The sequence below is a fragment of the Peromyscus californicus genome, unplaced genomic scaffold, assembly GCF_007827085.1.
Source record: "Peromyscus californicus insignis strain IS unplaced genomic scaffold, ASM782708v3 Scaffold_14__1_contigs__length_90479793_seg_2, whole genome shotgun sequence".
NCBI lineage: Eukaryota > Metazoa > Chordata > Mammalia > Rodentia > Cricetidae > Peromyscus > Peromyscus californicus.
Window position 1 is genome coordinate 75,870,449 of NW_026294436.1, and position 26,828 is coordinate 75,897,276.

At 48.9% G+C, this 26,828-nt stretch overlaps 1 protein-coding gene across 5 annotated transcripts in view; it reads right to left on the reverse strand.

The window, feature by feature from the left end:
- Positions 1–163: 163 nt before the first annotated feature.
- The window catches only part of Vash2 (vasohibin 2), a 37,487-nt gene continuing 10,822 nt past the window's right edge, over positions 164–26,828 (reverse strand). For 3 of the 5 annotated variants that reach the window (XM_052737995.1, XM_052737997.1, XM_052737996.1), the window contains exons 4-9: positions 22,278–22,334; positions 21,532–21,606; positions 13,497–13,878; positions 11,429–11,544; positions 8,416–8,472; positions 164–2,754 (exon numbers count right to left, since the gene is read on the reverse strand). In XM_052737995.1, coding sequence (XP_052593955.1) covers positions 2,682–2,754; positions 8,416–8,472; positions 11,429–11,544; positions 13,497–13,878; positions 21,532–21,606; positions 22,278–22,334 — 760 coding nt within the window. In that variant the 3' untranslated portion in view covers positions 164–2,681. The remainder of the gene's footprint in view (positions 2,755–8,415; positions 8,473–11,428; positions 11,545–13,496; positions 13,879–21,531; positions 21,607–22,277; positions 22,335–26,828) is intronic. The other 2 variants (XR_008218085.1, XM_052737998.1) reach the window with 2 other exon arrangements.

The following is a 26,828-nucleotide window of genomic DNA, read 5'->3' on the forward strand; positions in this document are numbered from 1 at the left end:
GAGCAGCTGGTGCTGGCCTGCTACCCTCAACTGTCCATCACCTTCTTAGCCTTTATCAGTTAGAATGATTGAAATACACCCAAACAGTATAGTCAACAAAGCCTGAAAGAGGAAAGTGAGAAAATGGTAAATTAATTCAATAGGACGAAACATCTCAAAGTCCTTCAGTTTCCAGAATGGTTTTTATTACAGTTCCATGCTGTGTCCAACATACGATGAGAGAAATGCAAGCCTGAATGAAACATGCACTCCTGGCGTTCTTAGAATACGATCAAATCTTCGTGGACTTAGAAAAATACTCACTAAAACAATCACGGTTCTTCTGAAATATTTTTTAAAAATGTATTGGCCAGAACAAAGAATAAACAAGAGTCTGAATTGTATGTCAAAAACTGTACAAGGTTGTACATAAAAGTCTAGCATAGGAAAGGAAACCTTGTGTAGTAAGCTGAGGGGTTGCAGAGGCCTTTACTCATGTCTGCTGAGGATGCCCTGAAATAGCTGACTCAGAAACAGGAATATACTCATGATTCTAGGGTACAGAAAACACTTGGGATCACCTTTCAGAATCAACAGTCAGCTTGAGGCTTGTAATTCAGCTCAGCACATCTTGCCCCTGTGCAGAGGATAAACTTGCTCCAGTCACCTCATACTTCTCTTTATCTTCTTAAATCACAGCTAGGCTGAGGAGAGGTAAAACACACTGGGTTCGTTTTTGCCATATTATTATTTAATTAAACTGTTGCATTAGAATTTAGGCGTTTGTGACTTCCTTCTATTTTTAGAAGTTAGTGTAACTACAGACAGTAAAACTGAATGACAGCATTTTAAATGTTTCTGTGACTAACCTTGCTTTGGAAAATGAATCTAAAAATCAGAAAGTGGTTGTGGGAGAAGATTAGGTGACCAAGTGTCACACTCGGGACAGCTGGGTGCTGTTCTTTGCCTTGCCATGGGTCAAGGTTGTCCCACTGGCTGTTTGACATTCTTTTCATGTGAGCTGTCCTTGAACAAGGCAGCTGCAGGCACTCGGCCGGGTCGTCGAATTCTGATCAGTCCACGTACCAGATGGAGCAGTTTCAGGGGAGAAACAGCTAAGCAAGAGTGAAAGTACAACAGCGGGTGAGGGCCTGTGACAGCGGGTGAGGGCACGTGGAGGAAAGCTGCTTCCTTGGGTCCTGAGGTCAGAGCAGAGCCTGTGAACACTCGCCCAGGCCCAGTAACTCATCTTGAACTCTGATAACAGGATTCTTGAAGAAAGCAATTACGTTCAGAATTTGAAGCTTACACTGTGTTTTAATTTCCTGGTCCTGTTCTCTAAAGGACACTAAACTTTTCCAAGAAAACAATACTTTTCATTAATAATGCTGGCTTTAGGGTGGAATGAATTTTTGTGGCCACGGCTTTTGCCTCTCGTGGCCCTAGGTTTTCCTGGTGAAGACTCAGTGAGTGGTCAGTTAACGGTGTCTCATAAACTGTCAGTCACAGCCAGAGGGACACATGCTGAGAGCTGTGTGGACCAGCTGGTCCTCTGGCATAGGGGCAGCACTAAGATAAATGACTTAAAGCTGTACTCCAGATTTATAGCAGTCTTGCATGCTTTCAGCTCCAACTTCGTGGTCTGCAAGCAGAAGTTGCACTGCAGTGCAGTTCCCACTGAGGCACAGCACTGTGCTGGACCTTTTCCTTTGAGACAGGCCTTCCTAATGTCACGAAGTGGTGCCTAAAAAACAGGCTAGTGGGAAATAGTTCATCATCACATTTGCCTTAATGTAAGATTGCCTTAATGTAAGACAGCAGAACACATTAACAACAAACCCCTCAGAACCAAGGCTGACCAAGTGTGAATGAAAGATTAGCCGCCAGTGTCTGCCTTTTTGAGCACCTTTCTGCCTGAGGACATTTTCGTGAGTGCATGGCCTCTTGTGCTTTTCACTGGATTCAGAAAAGCTTAAATGTTAGCAACAGAACATGGACTAGAGCTCTTGGCATGCTTGTTTGAAAGAGGAAAACCTGCCGTCAGCAGATGCGTTAGGAAAAGTGACTCCAAGATCCTAAAGTGTTGTCCCTTAGTGCCAGAATTTCAGTGCTTTTTGCTAAAGCATTTGCATATGACACCTTAAATCGAATCTGATGTGTGCACCAGAAAAAAACCAACAAACCCTCCAAACCATCAAGATCCCTATAAGAAACACTAAGAAAACAATACAAATAGAATATAAAAACTCATTAAGATTGCATATCTGATGCCAAAATGTTGAGGTAATATCAACTGCCTAAAAAAACCCACCATCTTTGCTTGTTATTGCTGAGAAGACGGTAACACTGACTGAGTTACAAAGAGTGGGAGAGAACTCCAGACGTTTACTACAGCTGAGGCATAATGTCCAAAGCAAGTGGAACAGTCGCACATGGAAAAATAGAAAACTGCAGTGTTGTCCTTGAGGTCCTGAGTGAGGGAGACAGTCAACCCACGGGCCTGTCCGTCACATCAGCCCAGTCATGCCCGCTGCCCAGAGAGTTTCAAAGCTCACCATTTCCACGCACTCAGATTCTGTTTCCAGGGAAGTCCTTCAAAATCAAAACTCCCCAAGTTCTTCGTGAATACTTGCAGGGCCTCCTGAAGCTGCTGGGTTATGTGCAGAAAAGAGCACCATAGAAACCTTGCCAGCCTGGCTTGGCTAGATCCGGATTTGATAGCCCACTTCATTCAGAGTGCTGAGGTCAGCCACCTTCTTCTCAGGGAGAGCAGGCCTAAGGGGGAAGGCAGAAGGATGGTGGGGAGGAACTGACATACAGAAATGAAGCATTTCAAGGGCCTGATACTCGCCTGTTCCCCACACCCACATTCCTTCAGCCTTGGCTCCTAATTCTTGTTCTTTTTTTTTTTTTTTTTTTTTTTTTTTTTTTTTTTTTGGTTTTTCGAGACAGGGTTTCTCTGTGTAGCTTTGCGCCTTTCCTGGAACTCGCTTTGTAGACCAGGCTGGCCTCGAACTCACAGAGATCCGCCTGGCTCTGCCTCCCAAGTGCTGGGATTAAAGGCGTGCGCCACCACCGCCCGGCCTAATTCTTGTTCTTGATCTATTTGAGAGCTTTTAAAGAGTTCTAAAGGCTTTCAGTGAAGAAAATTAAACATCATAGCAAAATTAACCAGGCTCTACTTTGAGTGAGTGTGTGTGTGTGTGTGTGCGCGTGTGTGTTTTGAAGCAGGACTTCTCAGTGTAGCTTTGGAGCCTATCCTGGAACTTCCTCTTTAGACCAGGCTGGCCTCAAACTCATAGACATCCACCTGCTTTTGCCTCTGGAGTGCTAGGACTAAAGGCATGCACCACCACCACCTCTCGGCCAGGCTCTACTTTTTTGAGACAGGATTTAACTATGTTTCCCAGGATAACTTTGCACTTTCCATCTTGCCTGAGTCTCCCGTGTTCTAGGATTATAGTTGCATAGCACCATGCTCAGAGCTACAACTTTTAAAACCCATATCTTGCAGGTCCTAACAAAGTCACATACACTATAGGACTAAGCCAAGTTCTTTTGGCAACAGTGAGCCCAGGGATCACAAGGGGACTTTGGTTCTGGTGGGCATTCTCAGTTACCCTTGCGAGATGCTTTATACTCTAGGATTGAATGTGTAAGATCAAGGTGTATTGCCACTGTGTTGGTGCACACCTTTAATCCCAGCACTTGGGAGACAGAGGCAGGCGAATCTCTGTGAGTTCAAGGCCAGCCTGGGCTACAGAGTGAGTTCCAGGAAAGGCACAAAGCTACACAGAGAAACCCTGTCTCAAAAAACATATAAACTATACATATACATATACATACATATATATATATACACACATATATATATATAGTGTATCTTTCAGAATTCACCTGAAACCACACACCATGGCAGAAAATCACTCAGTGGCAAAGCATCTTTGCTAAGCAACTAACTCGTAAAGCACTTGGCAGTAAAACTCCGAAACACTAGCACTGAGTGTAAGGGAATCATTTAAGGCACTACGGCTTTCCAGGATGACACTGTGTAAGCATTCTGACAGCTTCCATTTTCTGATGAGCCCCTTGTCAGCTTGGGTTGATGTGACCAAGTGGGACTTGGGATGCTATGTCGGGATTTTTCTGTTTTCCTAAGAGCATCAAAGAGGTGACAGCGATGACAGACAAACCTTGACCTTGAGTGCTAAAAAGTGAAAATTCAAGTACAAGAAAGTCCCTAAACCTTTGAAAGATTTCCTTTCAGCAAATTGTTTCCTCTTGACAGGAAAGTAGTGCAGCTCACTCAACTCCATCAGTCAGCAGCCTTTCTCTCTGAGAAGGGCTTGACCACCCTCAAACACTCCCTCTGTCAGGCAAACTGCCACTGAACACACCTCAACTCCCTTTCACTTTGTATTTGAGATGAAGTTTCCATGAGTTACAAGGCAGCCCTTGAACTTGGAATCCTCCTGCCTCGGCCTCTCAAGTAGCCACTAAGAGATTCTGACATCTTGACCTATGATCATTCTGAAACAGCTTCATGGTGGTCAAGAAACCTCCCAACTTCCTACTTGACCCCACTAAAGAACTTGTATCTTAGTCACCTGTGTCCCAAGAGTCTACACCACATTTCTTTGTGTCTCTTCTCATGGTTCCTGGGACACTCACAATGATAAAGACAGTAGAAATGGAAATACACGTGTGCAGACTTCACTCAACTGCTCATGAGCTCAAAACCTTCCGGGTGATGGCTTCTTTTGGTCCAGTCATGCCCTAGGGATCAGCGCCCTAGGGATCAGCTAACTTTAAACAGAACCACTGCCTACAAGCTTTGAAAAGCAGCTTCCAGGACCCACCTGAGGACCCTTCATGGGTTCACAACTACAAAGGAGCAATGCTGCTCAAGAAAGGGAAGAAAAGAAACAAGGCAGAAAAAAAAAAGAGGAGGCTGAGTGGTGGTGGCGCACGCCTTTAATCCCAGCACTCGGGAGGCAGAGCCAGGTGGATCTTTGTGAGTTCGAGGCCAGCCTGGTCTACAGAGCAAGATCCAGGACAGGCACCAAAACTACACAGAGAAACCCTGTCTCGAAAAACCAAAAAAAGAAAAAGAAGAGAAAAAAGGCCAGGTAAAGAGGAGTCACATGGGGAGAGAAACAGGTTTGCTCTAGTCCTTGGGGAAGCCGACCTCAGTGAAGAAGTGATCTTTCCTTTTTTTTCCCCCTGTAGGTGTTTATATGTACATGTGGAGTTATGTGTCCAAGTGGAGCCTAGCCATCCACTGTATGTGGAGGCCACTGTATGTGGCGGCCAGCCGCTGACGTGGTGTGTTCTTCAATTGCTTCTCCACCTAATCTATTTTTATTTTTACTGAGGTCTTAGGGATCTGAACTCAAGATCATGCTTTTTCAGCAAAGACTCAACTTAACCATATCTCCAGCCCGCTTTCTTTTCTAGTGATTGTCTCAATATACAGTTCTAGGCTGGTCTTGAACTTGAGGATACTAGTGATCTTCCTGACTCCCCCCTCAAGTTCCTGGAACAACTGATCCATTGCCACATCAGGCTCCCCTGACTTCTCTAACTTGCTCTTCTAGAGCTGACCCCACTCACAAGTCACTGTGGACACCCCTCAGAAAGAGCTTGAGGGGACTGAGCCCCAGAGTTGGGAAGGGGTTGGTTTAAGTTGACAAGGGCTTTGAAACACAGCTCCCGATTCCAATCCCCAGTTCTCTTTAAGAATCTTTGGGGGTGGAGTTGAGAAGGAAAGAAACTTGACTGTCCTGTGTAGAAGGTGCTTCAACATTTGGAGGGGAAATAGCAGCAAGATGGCTCAGTAGGGAAAGGCCCTTGTCACCAAGCATGATGACCTAAATTCTATCCACAGGACCCACATGATGGAGGAGCCCAAAAAGTTGTCCTCGGCCCTTCACATGCACGTATGTTCTGACAAATAAATGTAATAAGAAGAAGACCAAAACACTCGGGGGAGCAGAGGAGAACCCGCTGCGGGAGGGGAGTGCTGTCTCCCTTTAGAAACTTCATCTTAACTGAGGCTGGTGAAGTCACTCTTCCCTCCCACTCATTGGACTCTGTGTCAGCCCGGGGACACAGACACTCCTACAAGGGTTATTTAGGCAAGTGCAAAGACAAAGAGGGATGTGGAGCTGGGAGTGGCTCCAGCTGTGAGAGGAGGGGTGGCATAAGCCACCAAAACTATCTGTGGGGCCCCAGCTGACAGGCCTCGCACCCATTGTGGTTATTTTCCGCTTTGAGCACTCCGTGTATTTAGAAATGACTCGCCGGCCTTAGGCAGAGCTGAAATAATAGCACAGCAAGCGTATCCAAGAGCCCTTCCTGATGCCGACTGGCTCAGTGAGAGTCCGTGAAGTCACAGCAGTGTGGTCAAACTTGTCCCTTTAAAAAGCAAGAGGAGCTGGCTGGACCAAAGCCTGCTTAGAGAAAGCTTGGGCAGGAGAGAAGATCCTCTTGTGGACATGTCTGGAAGCCAGGGGTACTGGTCTAGCCTGTGGCTCTGGCAGATGCATGAGTCAGCAGAGGGAGGGTGGGCTTGGGGTCTCCATACCTCTGATGGTCCCCTTCTCTCCAGTCTTTCTTTTGCTTCTGGCCTCCCCCGCCCCTCTCCTGCACGGCAGCACCAGCCCTTCCCCAATCCTGCCCCTCAGAAGTCAAGGTTTAAGAGGACCTGGAGAAAGGCTGTCCCGCCTCACTCACCTCAGTCCACTTTAAACGGAAGCCTCCATAGCTGCCCTTTCGAGGCTCCTCCCAACCTCCAAATGCAGATAAAGAGCAAAGCGGCCAGGATCCCTGATGCTGAGAAGAGCTATGACCTGATGAGCCCTGCTGCCTGTGGAGCTCTGTCCCTTGGCACCCACAGGCAGCAGGGCTCTTAATGATCATGCTGTCCCAAGGCCACCTGGCCTCCCAGTCCTACCCCACTGGGAAGAGTTGATGAAGGGCTCCCGGGAACCTGCTCAGCCTGGGAGCTGGGTACAGCCACCCCACGGTTTTTTGTTGTTTGTTTGTTTGTTTTTGTTTTTGAGAAGTTTACAATATACTGGCCTGTGACTGCCCCCTGGGGGCTAAGATAGACCTTGGGGGGCAGTGTAGGACAATAAGGAAAACACCTGGGGATTCATTCCCTCCTGGTCTTTCCATTCTCAGGCCACTCTGTCGTGTGTCAGGAGGGGTAAGGACAGGTAGGCCCTGGCACCCAGGAGCGTCACACTCACAACCGTAATTGTCTAACAGCTGTCTTCCTTGTGCCGGTGAAGGCGCCAGCGTGGATGATTGCATTGGCTGCATGACAAAGTAGCAGAGATGAGGGTCTGGGGCAAGGAAAGGCAGGGTGAATCAGTGGGCACCCCCAGACTGAATTAAGTGAGACCTGAGCATGAGGCCAGCCAAGGTAGGCCCACCAGGCCTGGGCAGGTCCGGGGTGTATGCCAGTGACCCACCAGGACTGGGCAATTCCGGGGTGTATGCCAGTGACCCACCAGGACTGGGCAATTCCGGGGTGTATGCCAGTGCCCCACCAGGACTGGGCAGGTCCAGGGTATATGCCAGTGCCCCACCAGGACTGGGCAGGTCCGGGGTGTATGCTAATGACCCACCAGGCCTGGGCAGGTCCGGGGTGTATGCCAGTGACCCACCAGGCCTGGGCAGGTCCAGGGTGTACACCAGTGACCCACCAGGACTGGGTAATTCCAGGGTATATGCCAGTGACCCACCAGGACTGGGCAGATCCGGGGTGTATGCCAGTGACCCACCAGAACTGGGCAGGTCCAGGGTATATGCCTGTGTCCCACCAGGACTGGGCAATTCCGGGGTGTATGCCAGTGACCCACCAGGCCTGGGCAGGTCCAGGGTGTACACCAGTGACCCACCAGGACTGGGCAGGTCCGGGGTGTATGCCAGTGACTGCACTTCAACACTTTTATCTTGGCGTGTTGGTTGTTAACATAAACCCTTTGCCTCGGTTCCTCAAGCACACATGGAGGTGCGTCTGCTGCTGAACGGCTCTGGGAAGCTCCCTCCAACCCCACCCCCAGCAAGAGAACTGAATACTTGTCAGAAATAAAAACTCAGATGTGTGTCCCAAAGCTGCTGCTTCAGAAGCTCCAGGGGAGGGTGGCTCCCCCATTCTGGTTTGGAACAAGGTCCTTCTGAGAACCAGGACCTGCCTGTCAGTGAGGTCCTCAGCCTGGGCCCTGTCCAATCTGTGCCCATAGCTTTTTCCCTTACTCACAGCTTCCTTCCCCCAGCACAAGGCCACAGGAGGCACAAACCATCAGCCTGTGCTTGTTCAGCCAAGTCCTCCCTACCTCTAAGCCCTCACTGTCACGTGCCATCGCTCTGACCCTGGCTCCCCAAACCCTGCTTCCTGAATTCATCATTTTATGTTTGAAGCTTCACCTCTTCCTCCTGGTTATTTCCACCTTGTCTCCAAAGTTAGTGTGGTTCTCTTCAATTCTGCAAGGAAAAAACCCAGAAGGTATACTATATTCTACTATAAACTACTTCAAAGAACCCATGCTAACTCCCCTTTCCTCTCACAGGTAAGGAAACCGGTCCCAAACCACATGCCGGGTCACTGGGCTAGGAATCTGGTCCCTGGATCTCACTCAGGGCTCAGCCTGTGCGCTCTCCTCTTACGTAACCCTCCCTTTTACAGGCTCAGCCCCATCACACTGCACTCCGAAGGTCCCCTGAATCCACAGTGTCTTCCAGCTCCTACTCCCCGCCCCCCAACTTCTTCAGGATCTGCTCCTCCCTCGAACCTCACGATCCACACCGTCTTTGAGTTTACCCTTTAGCCACTGGGCCACGAGTCCTCGCCTTGGTTCTCCTGGAGCCCCCAACACTGGAATTGAATTGAGATGTGGGGTATGAAGGGGACAGGGTGACAAAGGAGAACCCCTCTTCCTGGAGACCCCTTCCTGACTTGGGGGAACCCCTACCTGTTCCTTTTCTTTATCCTCACTCCCAGGCCCGTTTTGATGAACCAAGTGGACAGGAGGAGAAGGGCAGTGGGTTCCCCAGAACAGGGCAGGGAGGGGCGGCTGTCTAACCCTGTCACCGGCAGACTGTCCCCCTTAGCCACCCCTTCCTCATTTCCTGTCCAGCTCTTCTTCCTCTGGCCTCCCCAGAGCTACTCATTCCTTTTTCTCTCTTTTTTCTCCCCTTACCTATGAGCCACTGTTTGAACTGTCCTTTCTGGGTAGGTGCCTCCAATTCTGTTTTTATTTTTTTCAAGACTGGTTTTCAGAGGTTTGCGTAGCCCTGGCTATCCTGGAACTGGCTCTGTAGGCCAGGCTGACTTCAGAGATCCCCCTCTGCCTCTGTCTCCCAAGTGTTGGGATTAAAGGCCTGTCTGTGCCACTGCCTGGCTAGATGCTTCCAATTTTAAATCTGTCCTCAAACCCTATTATTATCAGTATTTTCCAGAACATTCACTCTAGAAGCCTTAGAAGCCATTCAGAGCCCACAATCTCAACTAACACTTGCCTCTGTCCCCTACATCAAAGGGGCACCCTCAGACTTTGACCTTATCCTGATTGCCACCCTGCTCTGTCCCCTGGCAGCTACTCTATTAATCTATTTTACTGATCAGGAACATCCCACAACCCTGACTACACTGAGTTCCCATGGGTCCAGGTGCAAAGATCCAAACAGAAACATTGACCCAGATATGCTGAAATGCCAATGGTGGCCCTTCTGTGCAGACACCCATTGCCCAACAGGAGGCTGGTCCAGGCTCTGGAGGGAAGAGCACCCCACTATGGGCAGCTCAGCCCCTGCTGCTCACAGGAGCTTCGAAGGAGTTAATGACTGTTTTCTTCATGGACAGAGAGGACAGTAGACCAGATGACAGCGCTTTCCCTCCTGCTGCTGGGCCCATGTCACTGACCCCTCAGGAAGGGTTTCTCTGAGAGTGCAATGCAGCAGGAATGATGACTGATCCAGAGAGAAAGACCTTGGCTTCAGTGAGGATGATTATCAGGGTCAGAGAATGGCATGGTGAGGGTGATGTCAACGTGAGGATGATGTCAAGGTCAGAAGTTGGCATGGCAGAGGATGGCATGGTGAAGATAGGTGTCAAGGTCAGAGGTTGACATGGTGAGGATGATGTCAAGGTCAGAGGTTGGCATTGAGGGTAAGACTAGGGTCATCAGAGGCCACAGCTGAAAAGTCAGAAGCCATTTGGTTCTCTGAAAGAATGGGCCTATGCTGGAGCGTTCTGATGTCAGCCTCTCTGGCTTTAGAAGCACTGGACTGTCTCTTCCCAGGCCTGGACACCTGTCATTTTAGCAAGGCTCTGCTAGCTGTCCATGCAAAATCTGGGGCTCATAGTGGGACACAGAGTGAAGAAGAAGAACCTTCCTTGGAATTGGAAACATTTTGTTCTGTCCTGTTCTTCTCAAGTAGGCCCAGCCCTCTCCCCGCCACCTCCTTAGAGTCCAGGGAGTTGGGCTGGCTCCCTTACTGACCAGCTACAGGACTTAGGACCAAGATAACAAACTCTTTCCATGTTCTGCTTTCCTCATCTGAGAGTGAACGCTGCAGAACACTCCCTGCATAGCCTATGGGATGGACATGCTGATCAGAACATGCTTTTATCAAAGCAGGTTACCATTAAGCAGCCACACCCAGCATGTGATCTAATTAGACCCATTCAATGATGTTGGGAGACAGGTGAGGAAACCTTCTCAGCCTCTTACAAATGCACACCATGGCTCCCTCGGGACCAGGGTCTGCTTGGCTACATGGCTACCATGTGGCTCACTAAGCAGGGACTCAACCAAGACTCCTAGCCCCAGACCCCAGTTCGCAAGAGGCCACAGTGACAACCCACTGCCATTATTTTAGCAAACAGCAAATTTTCAGTGTGATATGGCCTGGGGACTTGCTAGCAGGTCGGCACTGGTTACCCTAGAGACTCTCAGCAGCTCAATTAGCATGTCTTATGTGAGTCATTTTGACCTAAGGAAGAGCTGCAGCATCACCAGCCTAGAGTAGAGTTAGCCAAGGAGGAGGAAGAACCTGGAAGCACCCCTGTGCCATGAGGCTCACAGTAACCACACCCTGCTGGGCACAGAGGAATGCAGAACTATGAAATTGAGAGGCTCAAACTCTCACCAGGAGTGCCACAAGAAATACCCTGGTGGCAAGGCTCCTAAGTAGCTAAGCTGATGCCAGACCCAAGCTCCCCGGTTCCACTCCCAGTGTTCCTCCCTCAGGCCTTCCCTGGCTCCTCCCTCCATCTCATCCTCAGCTGACTGCCGCCCTGGGGTGACATGTACCATAGCACTTTTTCCACATATAACCTCTGAATAGGGACAGTCCTCTCAGAGGGGACTCAGCTTATCCCCACAGGGCAGGAAACCCCTGAAAATGTGTGTGCTAGGGAAAAGAAAATGGCACTCACGACTTGTCTCGCCTGCCAAGCCTCCTTGGGGGGCTTGCTTGCCTCCTTCGGGGAGACAGGGATTTTCCTCGGCTTCTCACTTGGGTTGGAGAGTGGGCACTTGCAGGTTTCAAGATCTGAAGAAGACAGAAGGAGTTAGCCACACTGGATCCTGAGGACCCGCACCTCTCATATCCCACAACACACCACCACCCCAACCCCAGCCTACCAGGATGTATGTTCCTCACATCTACACTGGAAAAAGGTAAGGGTACCAGTCCCTGGAGAGTGAGAGGGATCATTACATCGCTCCCTTCTCTGTGGAGGGAGGGAACCAAGCCCAGCCCCCCAGCCCCCTGGGGCTGTTTGCCTAGAAGTTTCTTGTGGTGATGTTTTGTTTGTGCTCTAACAAATAAAGCTTGCCTGGAGATCGGAGTGTAGAGCTAGCCACTAGTTAACCATAGAGGCCAGGCAGTGATGGCACACACCTTTAATCCTAGCACTTGGGAGGAGGAAGCAGGAAGTGATATGGCTGGACAGAGGGAGGAATATAAGGCGGAAGGAGACAGGAGTTCAGCTCCCTCTCCGTCTGAGGATTCCTAGAGGTAAGAAGTCTCTCTAGTGGCTGCTCTGCTTCTCTGAGCTTTCAGCTTTCACCCTGATATCTGACTCTGGGTTTTGTTATTAAGACCAATTAGAATTCGCGCTACAGTTTCTCATCCTGGAAGGCAAAGTCTCCCCTGCAGCACCCCAGAAACCAGGTTCTGCTGACTCCCCTTTCCCATGTTCAGGCACAGAGTAGGCTCCAGCTTACCAGTATCACCACTTGGGGCCCTGAAGACTGAAGATAAGCAAGCCTGACTCAGAATAGCCACTTACTCTCAGTGACTCCACAGGCCCTGGAGGGACAGGGACAAGTGGGCGTGTTGCACTATGGAGTGAAGAATGGATACTGAGTACCATGTCCCCAAGCTCAGCAGTGAATGCCCCCTCTTAAACGCTGTGACACCAGCTCAGAACTTGATGCCCAAGACCTTGAAACTTAGGCCAAACAGACATGTCTCTGAAATAGACCATAAGACAGGGTCTTAGGCCAAGAAGTGACTTCCTGCGGAGTCCCTCTGTTCCGGGCACAGTACCTGAACAACAGAACTGGTCTCTTATTTTTAGATCTTAGTTCATAGAAGGAATTAAGAAAAGAGGCACCGCTTCCTTTGTAACATCTAAGATGGTTTCAGCTCTGATTTGGGAAGTACATCTGCCTCTCAGGGATGTTTTTGGGAATTGGTTACAGCACCCCAAAGAGACACCAAAATCCATGGGTATTCAAGTCCCTTATGATTGTATATGACCTACACACATCCATCCTCCTGTAGACTTCGCATCACAACTTGAATGCTCTGTAATGCCTAAGACATAATAGCTGTTCAACTATATATTATTCAGGGAATAATAAGAAAAAATATGTATTTTCAGCACAGCTACAAGTTTTTTTCATATTGTCCTTGATGCAGAGCTAGTTGAAACCAAGGGTGCAAACTCCGCAGGCACAGACGGCAGGCCGTATCACATGTGAAAGGACTAACTGTCCAATCAAATGAGGGTGCAGAGGGTTTGTTTTTACAGAGTGACCACTAAGCAAAAAACAAACAAACAAACAAACAAACAAACACCTCCTGCCATTTAGAAAAAGCAAAAGATAATGTGATTGTTAAATCCTGATTCTCCGTTTGATGGGATTTAAGAATCTCACAGGGGAAGCTGCTCCTCGAGCATGTCTGTGAGGAAGTTTCTAGGTTGGATAAGTTGAGGTGGGAACCACACACTAGTGTGGACAGCCCCATTCTATAGGCTGAAGCCAAAACGGAATAAAAAGGAGCAAGTGAGCTGAGCCCCAGCTGTGGACAGTTGCTTCAGGTTCCTACAGCTCTGTTGTTTCCCATGACGGAGTGCATCCTTGAACTGTGCACTAAACCAAACTCCCCTTCCCACCTTGCCATATTTTGGGGTCAGGTATTTTGTCCTGTGTGTAAAGCAATGGATACAGATGGAAAGCTCCGACACACCACGCACTTGTCCCGGCACTCACCTTCATCCGCATGTCCCGGGCGTACTTCTCCAGCTCCTTCCGTATGTCAGCCCTCAGCATCTTTGAGACATTGAGGACCAGCTGCTTCCACTCAATGGGTTGGAAGCTGTGAGGCTCATGGGGGACATACAGCCCAATTTTGACCTTCTTGACTGTGTGCAGGTATTTTTTGTAGGAGTCTTCAAAGTCGAAGACAAGGTCACTCAGAGTCCGAAAGGTCAGCGGCTTGTCCATCAGTTCAGCCCTTCGGCTCATGCCTAGTGAGCCATAGTAACCATTGCAATAAATCCCCAGCACGACATGGTGAAAGTAGTTTCCTGAGAAATAGGTTTTAAAGCTGATGGGGAACCGCTCGATGGAAGGCTGCCCGTTCGTTAAATATCTTACACAAGTGGAGTCAAGGAAGAGACAGGGGCCTTAAGAATTCAGAGAGCAGGCCAGCGGTGGTGGCGCACACCTTTAATCCCAGCACTCGAAAGGCAGAGGCAGGCGGATCTCTGTGAGTTCAAGGCCAGCCTGGTCTACAAAGCGAGATCCAGGACAGTCACCAAAACTATACAGAGAAACCCTGTCTCAAAAAACCAGAAAAAAAAAAAATTCAAAGAGCATGGCTTCCCAGGATGAGACACTACTCCTGGGGCCAGTAAGTCCATCCCCCTGTCTCCGGCAGCTCAGTATCTAACCTTTCCAGACGAATCCTCTACAGTGGATTTTCTGGGCATCTTTGAGTATCAATTCTGTGATGCATACCAAAACCAAACGATTATGGGATAAAGAAAAACTGCCATCCTCAGTAGTTAAATGCAAAACAAGATGACGGCCCGCTTCCCTTACCTGACTTTCTATGGGCACTTGGAGCTACGTAAGGTGTTTTTACTTATTTGTAGGTGTGCACGCACGCAGGTGTGCATGTGAACACAGGCACACTCAACCATGAGGGCACAAGTTAAGTAACGGCCGGAGCTTCACACCGGATGTCTTCCCTCGGTTGTTCTTATTTTGGAGATAGGATCTCTCACTAAACCTGACGCTCATCATTTCAATAGACTGGCTGGCCAGCAAATCCCAAGATTCCCGTCTCGACTCTCCAATGCTGGGGATCCAGGCACGCATGACCACTTAGCTCTCATGTGGAGTCAGGGGATCTGAACTCAGGTCTTCATGCTTGTGCATCGATTTCCTGAGCGGTCTCCCCAGCCAAGTGTGTTTTTTAAACACAATCAAGCCAGGCAGTGGTGGCACACACCTTTAATCCCAGCACACAGGCAGACAAATCTGAGTTTTTCAGGACAGCTAGGGCTACAAAGAGAAACCCTGTCTTGAAAAACCAAACAAACACAATCAGAATATGTTCCGACTGCTTTGTGTGGTGCAGGCAGGATCTAACGGCCTCTGTGGTGGTCCAGGCAAGAAAGGAAAACCAGAATCCAAGACACAAGGTAAGGCCAAGGCTGGCTGGTGACCGGAGGGTGAAGGACAGAGAGGAGTCTGAAGAGGTCACATTTTGGGTTTTTTTTGGGTTTTTTTTTTAGATTTTAATTTTGTGTGCATTGGTGTTTTTGCCTGTATGCATGTTTGTGTGAGGGTGCCAGATCCCTTAGAAATGGAATGACAAACAACTGTGAGCTGTCATGTGGGTGCTAGGAATCGAACCCGGGTCCTCTGGAAGATCAGCCAGTGTTCTTAACCACTGAGTCATCTCTCCAACCAGGAGTCACACAGTTGCTCTCATCGTACCTGGCACACTGTGCCAACCACCTGGGCTACCATGTAGAAAACCTCTACCCTCCATCCCAAGTGCCCCCCGCCATCCTAGTCCCCACCTCACATGGCACACCTTGGCTCTCCCCACTCGCTGGCCTGTACTGATTTAGTGGCAGCCTCTTGCCATGACTTTAGTTGTGTGTGTGTGTGTGGTGTGTGCACATGAGTGTGGAGGTCAGAGGTCCCCTTTGGTGTTCCTCTGCTGTCCTTACTTTTCTAGACAGGACCTCTTGTCCTGGAACTGGATCATTAAGTAAGCTGTCTGGCAGGTGAGACCCAGGGCTCCTCCTGCCTCCACCTCGACAGGGCTGGGATCACAAGGGCAAGTCTCAATAACTGGTGTCTGTTTGTTTTAATATTGGTCCTGGGTGAGCAAACTCAGGTCCTTGTGCTTGCAAGGCAATCACTTTACCCACAGAGCGGCCTCCCCAACCACTACAATGTTGGTTTTGACCAATAAGTGCAGAGGAGCAGCTTGAATTAACGTCTAACTCCAGGCCCTGGATGGCTGAGCGAGAGGCATCACACTTCCAAGCCCCTCTCGAAATTCCACACCATTCCTGTCAGATCTCACGGCCCTTGGCCCAACTTTTCTAAAAACTCTCTCGGCCATTCCTCTTACAGAATGCCCAGGGGACCTGCAGGCTTTTCAGGTAAATAATGACATGGCACTGTGTGATGGTGAGTTCAGGTGTGCCGACACAGCTCTCCATCCATCCTCATTCTGTACAGACAGCTGAAATGACTCAGCAGTAAAGGTACCTGCCACCAAGCCAGATGACCCGAGTCTCATCCCCACAATGCAATATGATGAAAAGAAAGAACTGACTCCTACAAGTTATCCATGTGCCACAGCACCTCCCCTCCAAATAAATATTTTTTTTAAAGAATCCGTCTTAATCTCATGTTACCTGACAACTTGATTTCCTGGGTGGCCTGAATGACGTATCTCAGCCCAAAATGGGTAAACAGTCTTCCACCTCAGAGATTTCCACACCTTAATTCTTAGGACTGTCTAGATCCCTGAGCCAAGTCCTGATGTGACTTGGCCCCTGACCATTGACCCTCTGTGTCACCTCAGTGTCCTTGTCTGACCATCAGGAGGCCCTGAACATTTTTCAAGGATACATCCTGAAGCCATAACGAATGCACACAGGAGCCAGGTATGGTGGCACACACCTTTAATCCCGGCTTTTGAGAGGCAGGGACAGACAGAGCTCTAAGTTTGAGGCCAGCCAGGGCTCCTTAGTGAAACCCTGTCCTGAAAACGCAGTGGAAGCCATGGTCCTTAGCACATAAGTTCCCCCACAAGCAGCTGAGTATTTAGATGGCGCGGTGGTTTGAATGAGAACGGCCACATAGGCTCAAGTATTTGAATGGTTGTCTCCAGTTGGTGAAGCTTTTTCGGAGGGATTAAGAGCCATGGCCTTGTTAGAGGTGTGGCCTCATTGGAAGTGGTATGGCCTTATTAAAGGAGGTGTGGCCTTGGTAGGAGGTGTGTCACTGGGGGTAGGCTTTGAGAATTCAAAGGTGCACACCATTCCCAGTTAGCTCTTTCCCTGCCTCGAGGTTTTTGTCTCTTAGCTACTGCTCCAACCCACGCCTTCCTGTGGCCCTGTTCCCATTCACCCTCTGAAACTGTAAGCCCCAAATACTCTTTCTTCCATCAGTTGCCTTGGTCATGGTATCTTACCACAGCAATAGAGAAGTAACTAAGATGGAGGACCTTCAGATGACTCTACAGAGCAGTGTATCAGGAAGTCATACACAGGGCTGGGGTTTCAGCCGAGTGGGAAAGCACTTGCCTCTCAAGCATGAGGCCCAGGTTCAATCCTCAGGACCACCCAAAAGACAAAAGGACACCAGAGCACAATGGCACAGGCCTACAATTCTAGCAGCTGGGAGGCTAGAGGAAGTCCAAGGCCAGCCTGGAATACATAGTATGGCTCTGCCTCAAAACAAAACCAATTATGGAACTCTTGGAAACAAATCAACCAAGGTAGTTTGTTTGTGGGAGTAGCAGCTTTTAGCTTCATTTCCCAACACCAAGTGCAGCTGGGACCATGACCAACCTGCACCACAATCCTCCCAGCAAGGCTCGCCACAGTAGCTGTTCCTCCAAAGTACCCACCACCATTCAGACAAAAATTTGGAGCCTAAGATCCCTGTGTCTGGCATGCATGGGAAATGTGGGCACATATTAGTTAGCAGGGTACAAAGTGACTGTCCAGGAAGGGATCCTGAACTTGAGGCTGACGTGAAGAGACTTACTGCACAAGCCGGGGAGACAGCTTAGTCTGCAAAGCACTTGCCTTGTTCAATTCCCAGAACCCAGGCTTGTAATCTCAGGCTGGGAAAGTAGAAACAGGTAGATCTGTGGGGTTCACTGGCCAGCCAGCTTAGCTTACTTGGTGGGTTCTGGACCAGTTGTTCCCGGCCTGCACACTCACCCTTATACACATTACATAGAAAAGTAGGACCAGTGACCAGAAGTCAGCCAAACCTAGCAGTTTCCCAGTTGTCAAGGAAACCTTGCTTCCCAGGACAGCGGGAAACTGGGAGACACTGACCATGACCATCACTCTTCCCAAGAGGAAAGCAGGACACCGGATGCTGACATCGAGCAAATACAGAACTGCTGTAACTTTGGATGGAGGTCTGTGCTGAGTCCGGTTTCCCTGAGCATAGCATGACAGGCAGTCTCCCCCGGCCACCACCCCCCACCCCCCACCACCCCCCACCACCCGCCTTGCTCTTCTCTGAAATGTCACAAAGGTAAGAACAAAGTAAAATCAAGAGCACTGGCCCAGCGGGGTCTTAGATCTATTCTCTACAAGCCCTAATGCTTCTGGGTAATTCCAGGGACAATGATGCTCAGATGTATGACAATGTGCAAAGGACAAGGTGGCCTATATACTCCAGCACACTCAGCAGGCAGGCAAAGCAGCTGAGTGGTGCTTGTCAGGGTCTGGCCTGTGTCCTCTGCTGGCCTCTACCAGCAGCTCCCAAGCCAATGGCTCCCAGCAGGGGGCTCTGCTTACAACTGTGGCTAACTCCTGCTAGTCAAGAGTGGGGCCTGAGATACCTGTTGCCCCGCAGCCTGCCCTCCTGCTACACTCTCTAACGTGCATTTCCCCTTTATATGCTGAGCAAGGAGAAGATTTGGGAGAGGCTTCAGAAAGACTCAAGTTTTCATTTTCCAAATGCTAACTAAGGCATGGATGGACAGTCATACTGCAGGTCAGACCCTTGTGTGTTCTGCCAGTGACAGAGAAGCAAGAAGCTCCCTGTCCTGTGGAAACATGCAGTGGCAGGTGTGGAGCCCAGACTTTAATACCGAGCAATGTACACACACATAAAGCACACACACACAAAGCATAAGACCCTATGAAAATGTGGAGCCAGAGGTCTAGCTCGGGTAAAGTGCTGGGCTACTATGTTCAAGGCTCTGAGTTCGGTCTCCAGCACCTCAAAGAGCAAAAACAAAACAAAAAGGTACAAGAGGGGCAAAGAGATGGTTCAGTGATTAAAGTGCCTGCTGTGCAGCCCGGCAGTAGTGGTGGTGGTGGTGGTGGTGGTGGTGGTGGTGGTGGTGGCGGCGGCGGCGGCGGCGGCGGCGGCGGCGGCGGCGGCGGCGCACGCCTTTAATCCCAGCACTTGAGAGGCAGAGACAGGAGCATCTCTGTGGTTGGAGGCCAGCCTGGTCTACAGAGCGAGTTCCAGGACAGTAGGTAGAGAAACTGTGTCTTGCAAAGCAAGAGGACCTGAGTTCAGACCGCCAGCACCCATGTGAAGGAGTCAGGTGTGGCGGTGAGTGCCTGTAATCCCAGAACTGGGAAACAGAGACAAGAGGGTCCCAGGGGCTTGCCCAGCCAGCCAGTCTACCAAACCAGGGTCCTCAGGTTCAGTGGGAGACCCTGTCTCAATAAGTCAGGTAGATGGTTGGGAAGGGATGTGTCTCAGTGAGTTAAAGCTCTTATTGCACATGCAAAGAACCTGAGTTCAAATCCCAAGAACCTACACAAAGCCAGGTATGGCAGAACACATGTGGAACCCCATTAGTTCTATGAGGTGGGGTGGCAGGTAGGAAAATCCCTGGAAGCCTATGGGCCCCATAACTTGCTGTGTGCTAAAATGGACAAAAAAAAAAAAAAAGAGACTTTGTCTCAAATGAAGTGGAAGGTGAGCACAGACACCCGAGGTTGTCCTCAGACTGCCACACTCATGCTGTGGCATGTGCTTACCCACATTTACACACATATACGTGCATACACTTACATTACACACACACACAGGTGGAGAGTGCTAAAAGGCATTCAATGTTAAGCTGTTAGGCCCTGTACCCATACATGCATACCTTAGTGTGCGTACCTGCACCCAAGTGCACACACATGCATATACCACACGTGTCTATGCGTCCAAACAGACTAGACCATCCTCTTGTTGCCATCTAATTCTGAAGCATACCTTCCACTGACCCATCTCCTTTCCTGGTTTTCACCCTACCTCTAAGTTTCCTTTAAGTCTCTGTCCTGCTTAGTTTTCATTGTCTACCTGACACAATTTAGAGTCATCTCAACTCAAGAGTTGCCTCCATCAGACCGGCCTGTGGCCATGCCTGTGAGCAACTGTTTTGATTGATGATTGATGTGGAGGGCCCCGCCCACTATGGGCAACACCATTCCTAGGCAGGTGGGTCTGAGCTGCATAAGAAAGGTAGCTGAGAATGAACCAGGGAAAGAGCCAGTAAGTAGCATTCCTCCATGGTTTCTGCCCTGACTTCCCTCAACGATGGACTCTGATCTGGGAGTATTAGCCGAAATAAATCCTTTCTTCCCCTAAGTCACTTTGGTCATGGTGTCGATCACAGCAAAGCATAAAGGACAGGCTCCTTCACTGGTTCTGTGTCCATCTAGATAAAAAAATTTCTTCCTTAATCATTTTTCCTTCTCCTGTCTCCCCAACACTCCCACCACCCAATTTGTGTTTCTAGCATAGATCCACCCCCTCAAAAGCCCAACTACTCTCCAAATATCCCATCCCGAATAGCCCAGATTCCACGTTTCAGATTCAGCCAGTCCACATCTGAGCTCATGCCCTACAGTCGGAGCCTTCCTTTCAAGTCCTTCCCTTGCGGCCGTGGCATCATTATGCAAGACAGAAATGCAGGGATCCGCAGTGCTCTGGCCTGGACACCTGCAGCCCCCTCCCTTCAACCTTCACGGCTTCTGTCCCAGCGCAGGTCTACACAAAGGATGTCACACTCCTGTCACTCCTGACCCTTCAAGTTCATCTTCTCCATCTGTGGCCTAATGGGAAGCCTGTATTAGTTGACTCCCTGTCAATTCCTATGCCTGGCTGGTTTCCAAGTTCTGTACACTCTATCTCCTGGCAGGAAACTATTTCACCCACCCCAGTCCCACTGCCAAGGTCATGGTCCAAGTATGACCCTTCCCTCCTGTAAGCACTCACAATGAGCTGGCAGACCCAGCCCCGCTGCTCCCACTGTCCTCGTTGAGAAAGTCACTCTAAGTGGAATACCCAGGCCTGAGCCCACGTCACTCTTCACCTTCAGGTCTTTTGGAAAGCCACTTAGCACTGACTATTAACCTGACACCTTGTTGTGCTCCTGTGGCCATGGTCCCCCCAGCCAACTACCCCACAGGCTCCAGCATTTCTCTGGCTCTTCTATCTGGTTGTGTTCAGTTACCACCACCACCAGTCAGGGTCATCACAGCTTTCTGGACCAAATTCCTCCCAAGGCAAAGAGCCAAGGAGGTGGCAAAAATGATAAAGCACAGGAGACCAGACCCTGTGCCCACTGGTTCCATCGAGGCACATTGCCAGCACCTGCTCATCTCTGCAACCTGCTCTCACACTTGGAGTGGTGATGGTTTGGATATTCGTCCTCTTGGCCTTGCTTCAACTCCATGTAAGTGTCTTTCTTATGACAGTGTCAGGATAGTGCACACATATGCCACATTGCCGTATGAGTGCCACACATGCACTCTCTGAAGTCCTTCTGACCCTGAATTCTCCTTGGGACTGCTGAATCTACAGTCACCTGCCTGACCACTGGCCCTGACAGCTCCACAGACAACAGGTTAGATGAATGCTGGTCCAAGGAGCCAAGCATTGATTTTGTTCAACTCCAGCCAGGCCAAATTGAGAGAAGTACCAAGGGGGTCTGACACTTTTCTCCAAGGACACCAAAGACACAACTAGCTCCAGAACAGGGTCACGAAGTAAACACACAAAGCTTAAAGGATACATGCCCAGAATGACTGCCTCAAGGCATTTGATAGGCAAGGATTCTCGGGTCATCTCTTTCGCTGTTTCCATTAACCTGTGGGATAGAGCACAAGAGAAGACCTCAGGACTTACACAATTACGCAGTCAGTTTGACTGTCAGTTCATCAGTCTGTCCGTATGCCTGTCTCCACACTAGCACCATGCAGGAATCTAGAAAGGGAACAACTTGCTTCCAAGGGAGGACCCCAAAAACACATGTGCGCTTGACAGAACTAAGATCCTCAAGTCCGCACTCCCCTCCCAGTTACCTCAGAGAGGACCATGTTAACACCTCCCAGCACCCTCCCAGCCTGGAGGTGGGGACATACAGGAACAAGTAAAGCAGGCCTCATGAGGAGGTTTGCAGGCCTCTGCCATCTTGGAAGTCAGTCTGGTCTGTTTTGCTTTTTGAGTCAGGGTCTCACTGTGTAGCCCTGGCTGGCCTGGAACTTGCTATGTACACCTGGCTGGTCTCAAACTCAAGAGATGCACTTGCCTGCCAAGTGCTGAGATTAAAGATGTAGGTTACCACACCTGGCCCGAGAGTCAGTCTTGATCACTGAATTTAGCTGCCAAGACTAACTAGTCCTCAGCCCCCACCCTAGGGCACCCTCTGCAGACTAGAATCCTGGAGCCCTAGGAGACAGGGACAGAGGTTGGGAGAGGGGGCTGGTAGCTCACCCGTAGGAGAGAGGCCATCTGGTCCAGAGATCATGCACCACTTACCCGCTCAGAGGTCTCATTTTCCTGATTTCAAAGAACTGGGTCCCTGTGTGATTGTATCTGTGTGAAATATGTAAAGGCAAAGTGACAGAAGTCCCAGTCATCCAGCAGAGGGCCAGACAGATTCCCATTTCTCTATAGGGTAAGGAAGTAGTTGCTTTTCTGGCCAGTGGCCAGGGGAAGCCAACAGCCTGTGACTCCTCACTGTGAAACTCTTGAAATCTAATTTTCTTTTCTTTTTAAGATTTATTTTATGTATATGAGTGCTCTCTCTGCATGTACAACTCTATGCCAGAAGAGAGCATCAGATTTCATTATAGATGGTTGTGAGCCACCATGTGGTTGCTGGGAATTGAACACAGAACCTCTAGAAGAGCAGCCAGTGCTCTTAACCACTGAGCCATCTCTCCAGCCTGGAAATCTAATTTATTTTTTTTTATTTTTATTTTTTTTTTTGGTTTTTCGAGACAGGGTTTCTCTGTGTAGCTTTGCGCCTTTCCTGGAACTCACTTGGTAGCCCAGGCTGGCCTCGAACTCACAGAGATCCACCTGGCTCTGCCTCCCGAGTGCTGGGATTAAAGGCGTGCGCCACCACTGCCCGGCTTGGAAATCTAATTTCTAACTGAGCCTAGATTTACTTTTGATAATACCTCATTTCAGTCTGCCCTGTGTCCCAGTCACAGTGACCACATGTCTAAGTCACATGCTAGACTAGAAGCTCTTGAGAGCTGGGAACATTCATCATAAAGCCTAGAAGAAGCTCAACATACACAGGTTAGCAAATGTTATTAAATAAATGAGAATAAGTAAAAGACTTAATTAATGAGCAGGAAGCTCAGTGGATAAACAAGTGAAAAGATAGAGAGAAAAAGTAGCTGCACAGAAGGACAAATGGATGGTAAGATGGATAGAAGAAAAGGAAAATGGATGGACAAACAGATGATGGAAGAAAGGTAAAGGGATGAATAGGTAAGTGGATGGGAAAACAAATGGAAGGATGGATGTATGGATGTATGGATGGGTGGATGGATGGGTGGATGGATGGGTGGATGGATGGGTGGATGGATGGGTGGATGGATGGGTGGATGGATGGATGGGTGGGTGGATGGGTGGGTGGATGGATGGGTGGATGGATGGGTGGATGGATGGGTGGATGGATGGAAGGATGGATAGATGGAAGGATGAATAGATGGGTGGGTGGTAGGATGGATGGATAAGTGGACAAAGGGATATATATATATGTATGTATGTACAGGCTGACCAATATATCAATGTATGGAAGAAAAGATGGGAGAGTGGCACTAAGACTTTTCAATAGCACAAAGAACTTAAGAAAACGTCACTTATTTCATGCCTGGATCAACACTTGACATCATTAATCTAAACAGATGGCACCACTATCCACATCCTGATTCTGCCTGACTGCCCAGTTCCCCAGAGCTAGCAAACCTGTACCACCAAAGCCCCCCTTATTGTTGGTTGTTGTTTTACTCTTTTGGGGGAGCTGCCACCCAGCTCCCAAATAAATCACATACAGAGGCTTATTCTTAATTATGAATACTCAGCCTTAGCTTGGCTTGTTGCTAGTCAGCTTTCCTTAAATTATCCCATCTACCTTTTGCCTCTTGACTTTTCCTGTTCTCTTGCTTCTGTAAATCTTACTCTTACTGTGTGGCTTGCTGTGTAGCTGCGTGGCTGGCTCCTAGAGTCCTCCTCCTTCTCTGGATACTTCTTTTTCTCCTCTTTTCAGATTTCTTCTTCTATTTATACTCTTTGCCTGCCCCGCCTGTCCTTTCTCCTGCCTCGCCATTGGCCAGTTCTTTATTAGACCATCAGGTGTTTTAGACAGGCACAGTAACACAGCTTTACAGAGTTAAACAAATGTAACATAAACAAAAGTAACACATCTTAAAATAATATTCCACAACACCCTCTCATGTCATGCTTTCTGAGACACAATTTTGAATTTTTTTTTTTGAGCTTAAAGAAAACTTGATTTATATGTTTTACTCTTTTGCTTCAAACAAGATTCTATTTGGAAAACTGTGTGCTGGGAAGATGCTGATGAAGAGTGCCTTTGCTTTCCCAGAGCTGCTGTATCCAGTCGGGTACATAAAACTCATTCACCACGTGTCCCAGTGATGCAAGCAGCTTCGAGTGTGGGTACACACCTCACACTCCCCTGAGAGGAACTAGGTCCCCCCCAGGAGAGGGGCACAGATAAAGAGCCTGGAGCTCAAAATCAGATTCCAGTTGTAGGTTCATGACTTCCTGTCACACTTTGGAAACAACATGGTCAGGGTCAAGGGTGATGTGAACCAGCGCACCTTAGGAGGGGCTGACCTGGGCCGTGTTCATATCGGTACAGGCTTGCCTGACATTTCTAAAATAAAAAATTTAAAAATCTTAAGGGGTAAAAGAAAAAACAAGGGGCTCTTATTGTAAAGTGGTGTTTTTTTACTCTATCAAAAACTTTGCTCAAACAGTGGGGTTCCCAGTACATATAAAGTAGAATTCAGTTTCTAAAAAGTAAGATTAATCTATAATTAAGTAATGAAAAATTGGGCTGGAGAGATGGCTCAGAGGTTAAGAGCACTGGCTGTTCTTCCTGAGGTACTGAGTTCAATTCCCGGCAACCACATGGTAGCTCTCAACCATCTGTAATGAGATCTGGTGCCCTCTTCTGGAGGGCAGGGGTACATGCAGACAGAGCATTGTATACATAATAAATAAATCTTTAAAAAAAAAAAAGTAATGAAAAATTGTCTGGCCATCTTCTCTAAGTTCCTTGTGGTTCGTAACAGAACTTCTGGAAGTTTCTCTCTAGCCTTCCTTGTGCAAAGCATAGAGCTCCTGGGCAGGCTTCCCTCACCTAGCAGAGCCATGGGCTCCCCTTCCAAACATACACAGAGACCGGTATTCCAGTTCACTGCCACTCACACTGTTCCAGAAGGCAGGGTTGAGCCCATCAAAACACCACTGACATCTGAGCACATGTATAATTAGGTATGTGTTGTGGAATATTCTTTTGCACTGTGTGAAGATATTTCACTGTGACTGGTTTAATAAAAATCTAAATGGCCAATAGCAGGCAGGATTTTGGGGGCAGAGAGAACATTGGAAAGAAGAAGGATGGAGTCACAAGGAGACACCAGGACTCAGAGGAAGCAGCATGGGCAATACAGAGTAAAGGTGATACAGCCACAAGGCAGAAAGCAAATGAATAGAAATGGGTTCATTGAAGCTATAAGAGCTAGTTAGGAACAAGCCTAAGCTATCATCAGTGCCTTCATAGTTAAAGTCTTCATGTCAATATTTAGGAGCTGGCTGGTGGGACAGAAAAATCTGCTTACAGGAAGGGCCCCAGGCAATCCCCACCAGTGTCAAGGCAAAGCAGTCGGGCTCCCCAAGGAACTAGACCCCAGGTCGGAAATGGAAGGGTTCCTACTCTGCTTCCCTTGATCACGGCCCCCTAATCTCCCTTGTGCTTTCCACTGCCCACTTTGTAGTCAATGGCCATCATTAATGGGTCAGAGAAAGAGGAAAGAGAGGACCCTTCAAGAGCAATGATGAGGACTAAGCCAGGTATGTGTGGCAGGTTTTCTATCAGTGTGAGAAAATGATATGCAAAATACATGCAAATTTGTCCCTAGTGATGAAGCTCAGCCAGGCTCACTCTCCTTGGGAAGGCCTCGTCCTAGATAGAAGTGAGAGCAACTCTAACTTCAGGTCACCTGGAATGTTTGGTGATAGTAACAACTGAGAGAAGGTCAGCTCTTGGGACCTGGGTCCATTTGGGAAGGTGTTTGTGCCCCTCAACCACCACCAACAATCCATGTGGGGGTCTCAGATTGGAGATCAGCAGCAATACCTGGGTAGGGCCTGGGACTGCCAGCCTCTCTCTTGGATAAAGCCACGGTCTCCTAACGAGGAGCTAGGACTCCATGGGGAAGGTGCCACATAGGAAGGCGATGACCTATGAGGCAGAAACTGAGACGCTAATCAAGTAATCTATCTTAATGAACAGGAACAGATGCTATCCTCCAGGTGCTATGCAGCCCTGGAAGGTGTTGGTGTCTGATCCCTTCAGGAGAGACACATCATTCTTGCCTGCAGCAGAGGCTCCTTGCTTCCTGAAGTCTTCTCTGCCTCAAGGCTGGGGAGGAGCAAGCAGAAAGAAAGCCAACATGCCAGGGACCTCTTTGCAGAGTCAACCGGAAGTGCAACCTCCTGAAGAGCACACTGAAGCTGGCTCCCCATCTGGCTCCTGTGCCTAATAAAATACCAGAAGTGATCCACGGCCATCACCTCTGCCCTTTGTCCCCACAGTGCTGCTTCTGAGGGACCTGCAGAACTAAACTAACCCCGACTGTAAACAACCTGAGGGTACTGAGGAGGCCAAAAACATGCCTTGACCGAACCCTCAGGCTCCTCGGTAGCTCTTTCTGTCAAGCTGAGGCAGGGGCCCCACTGCAGAGCCCGAACACCCTACCACACCACTGGGACAGTCACCTACCTGAGTTGCTGGGAACCAGCAGGAGACAGGTGGGTCTC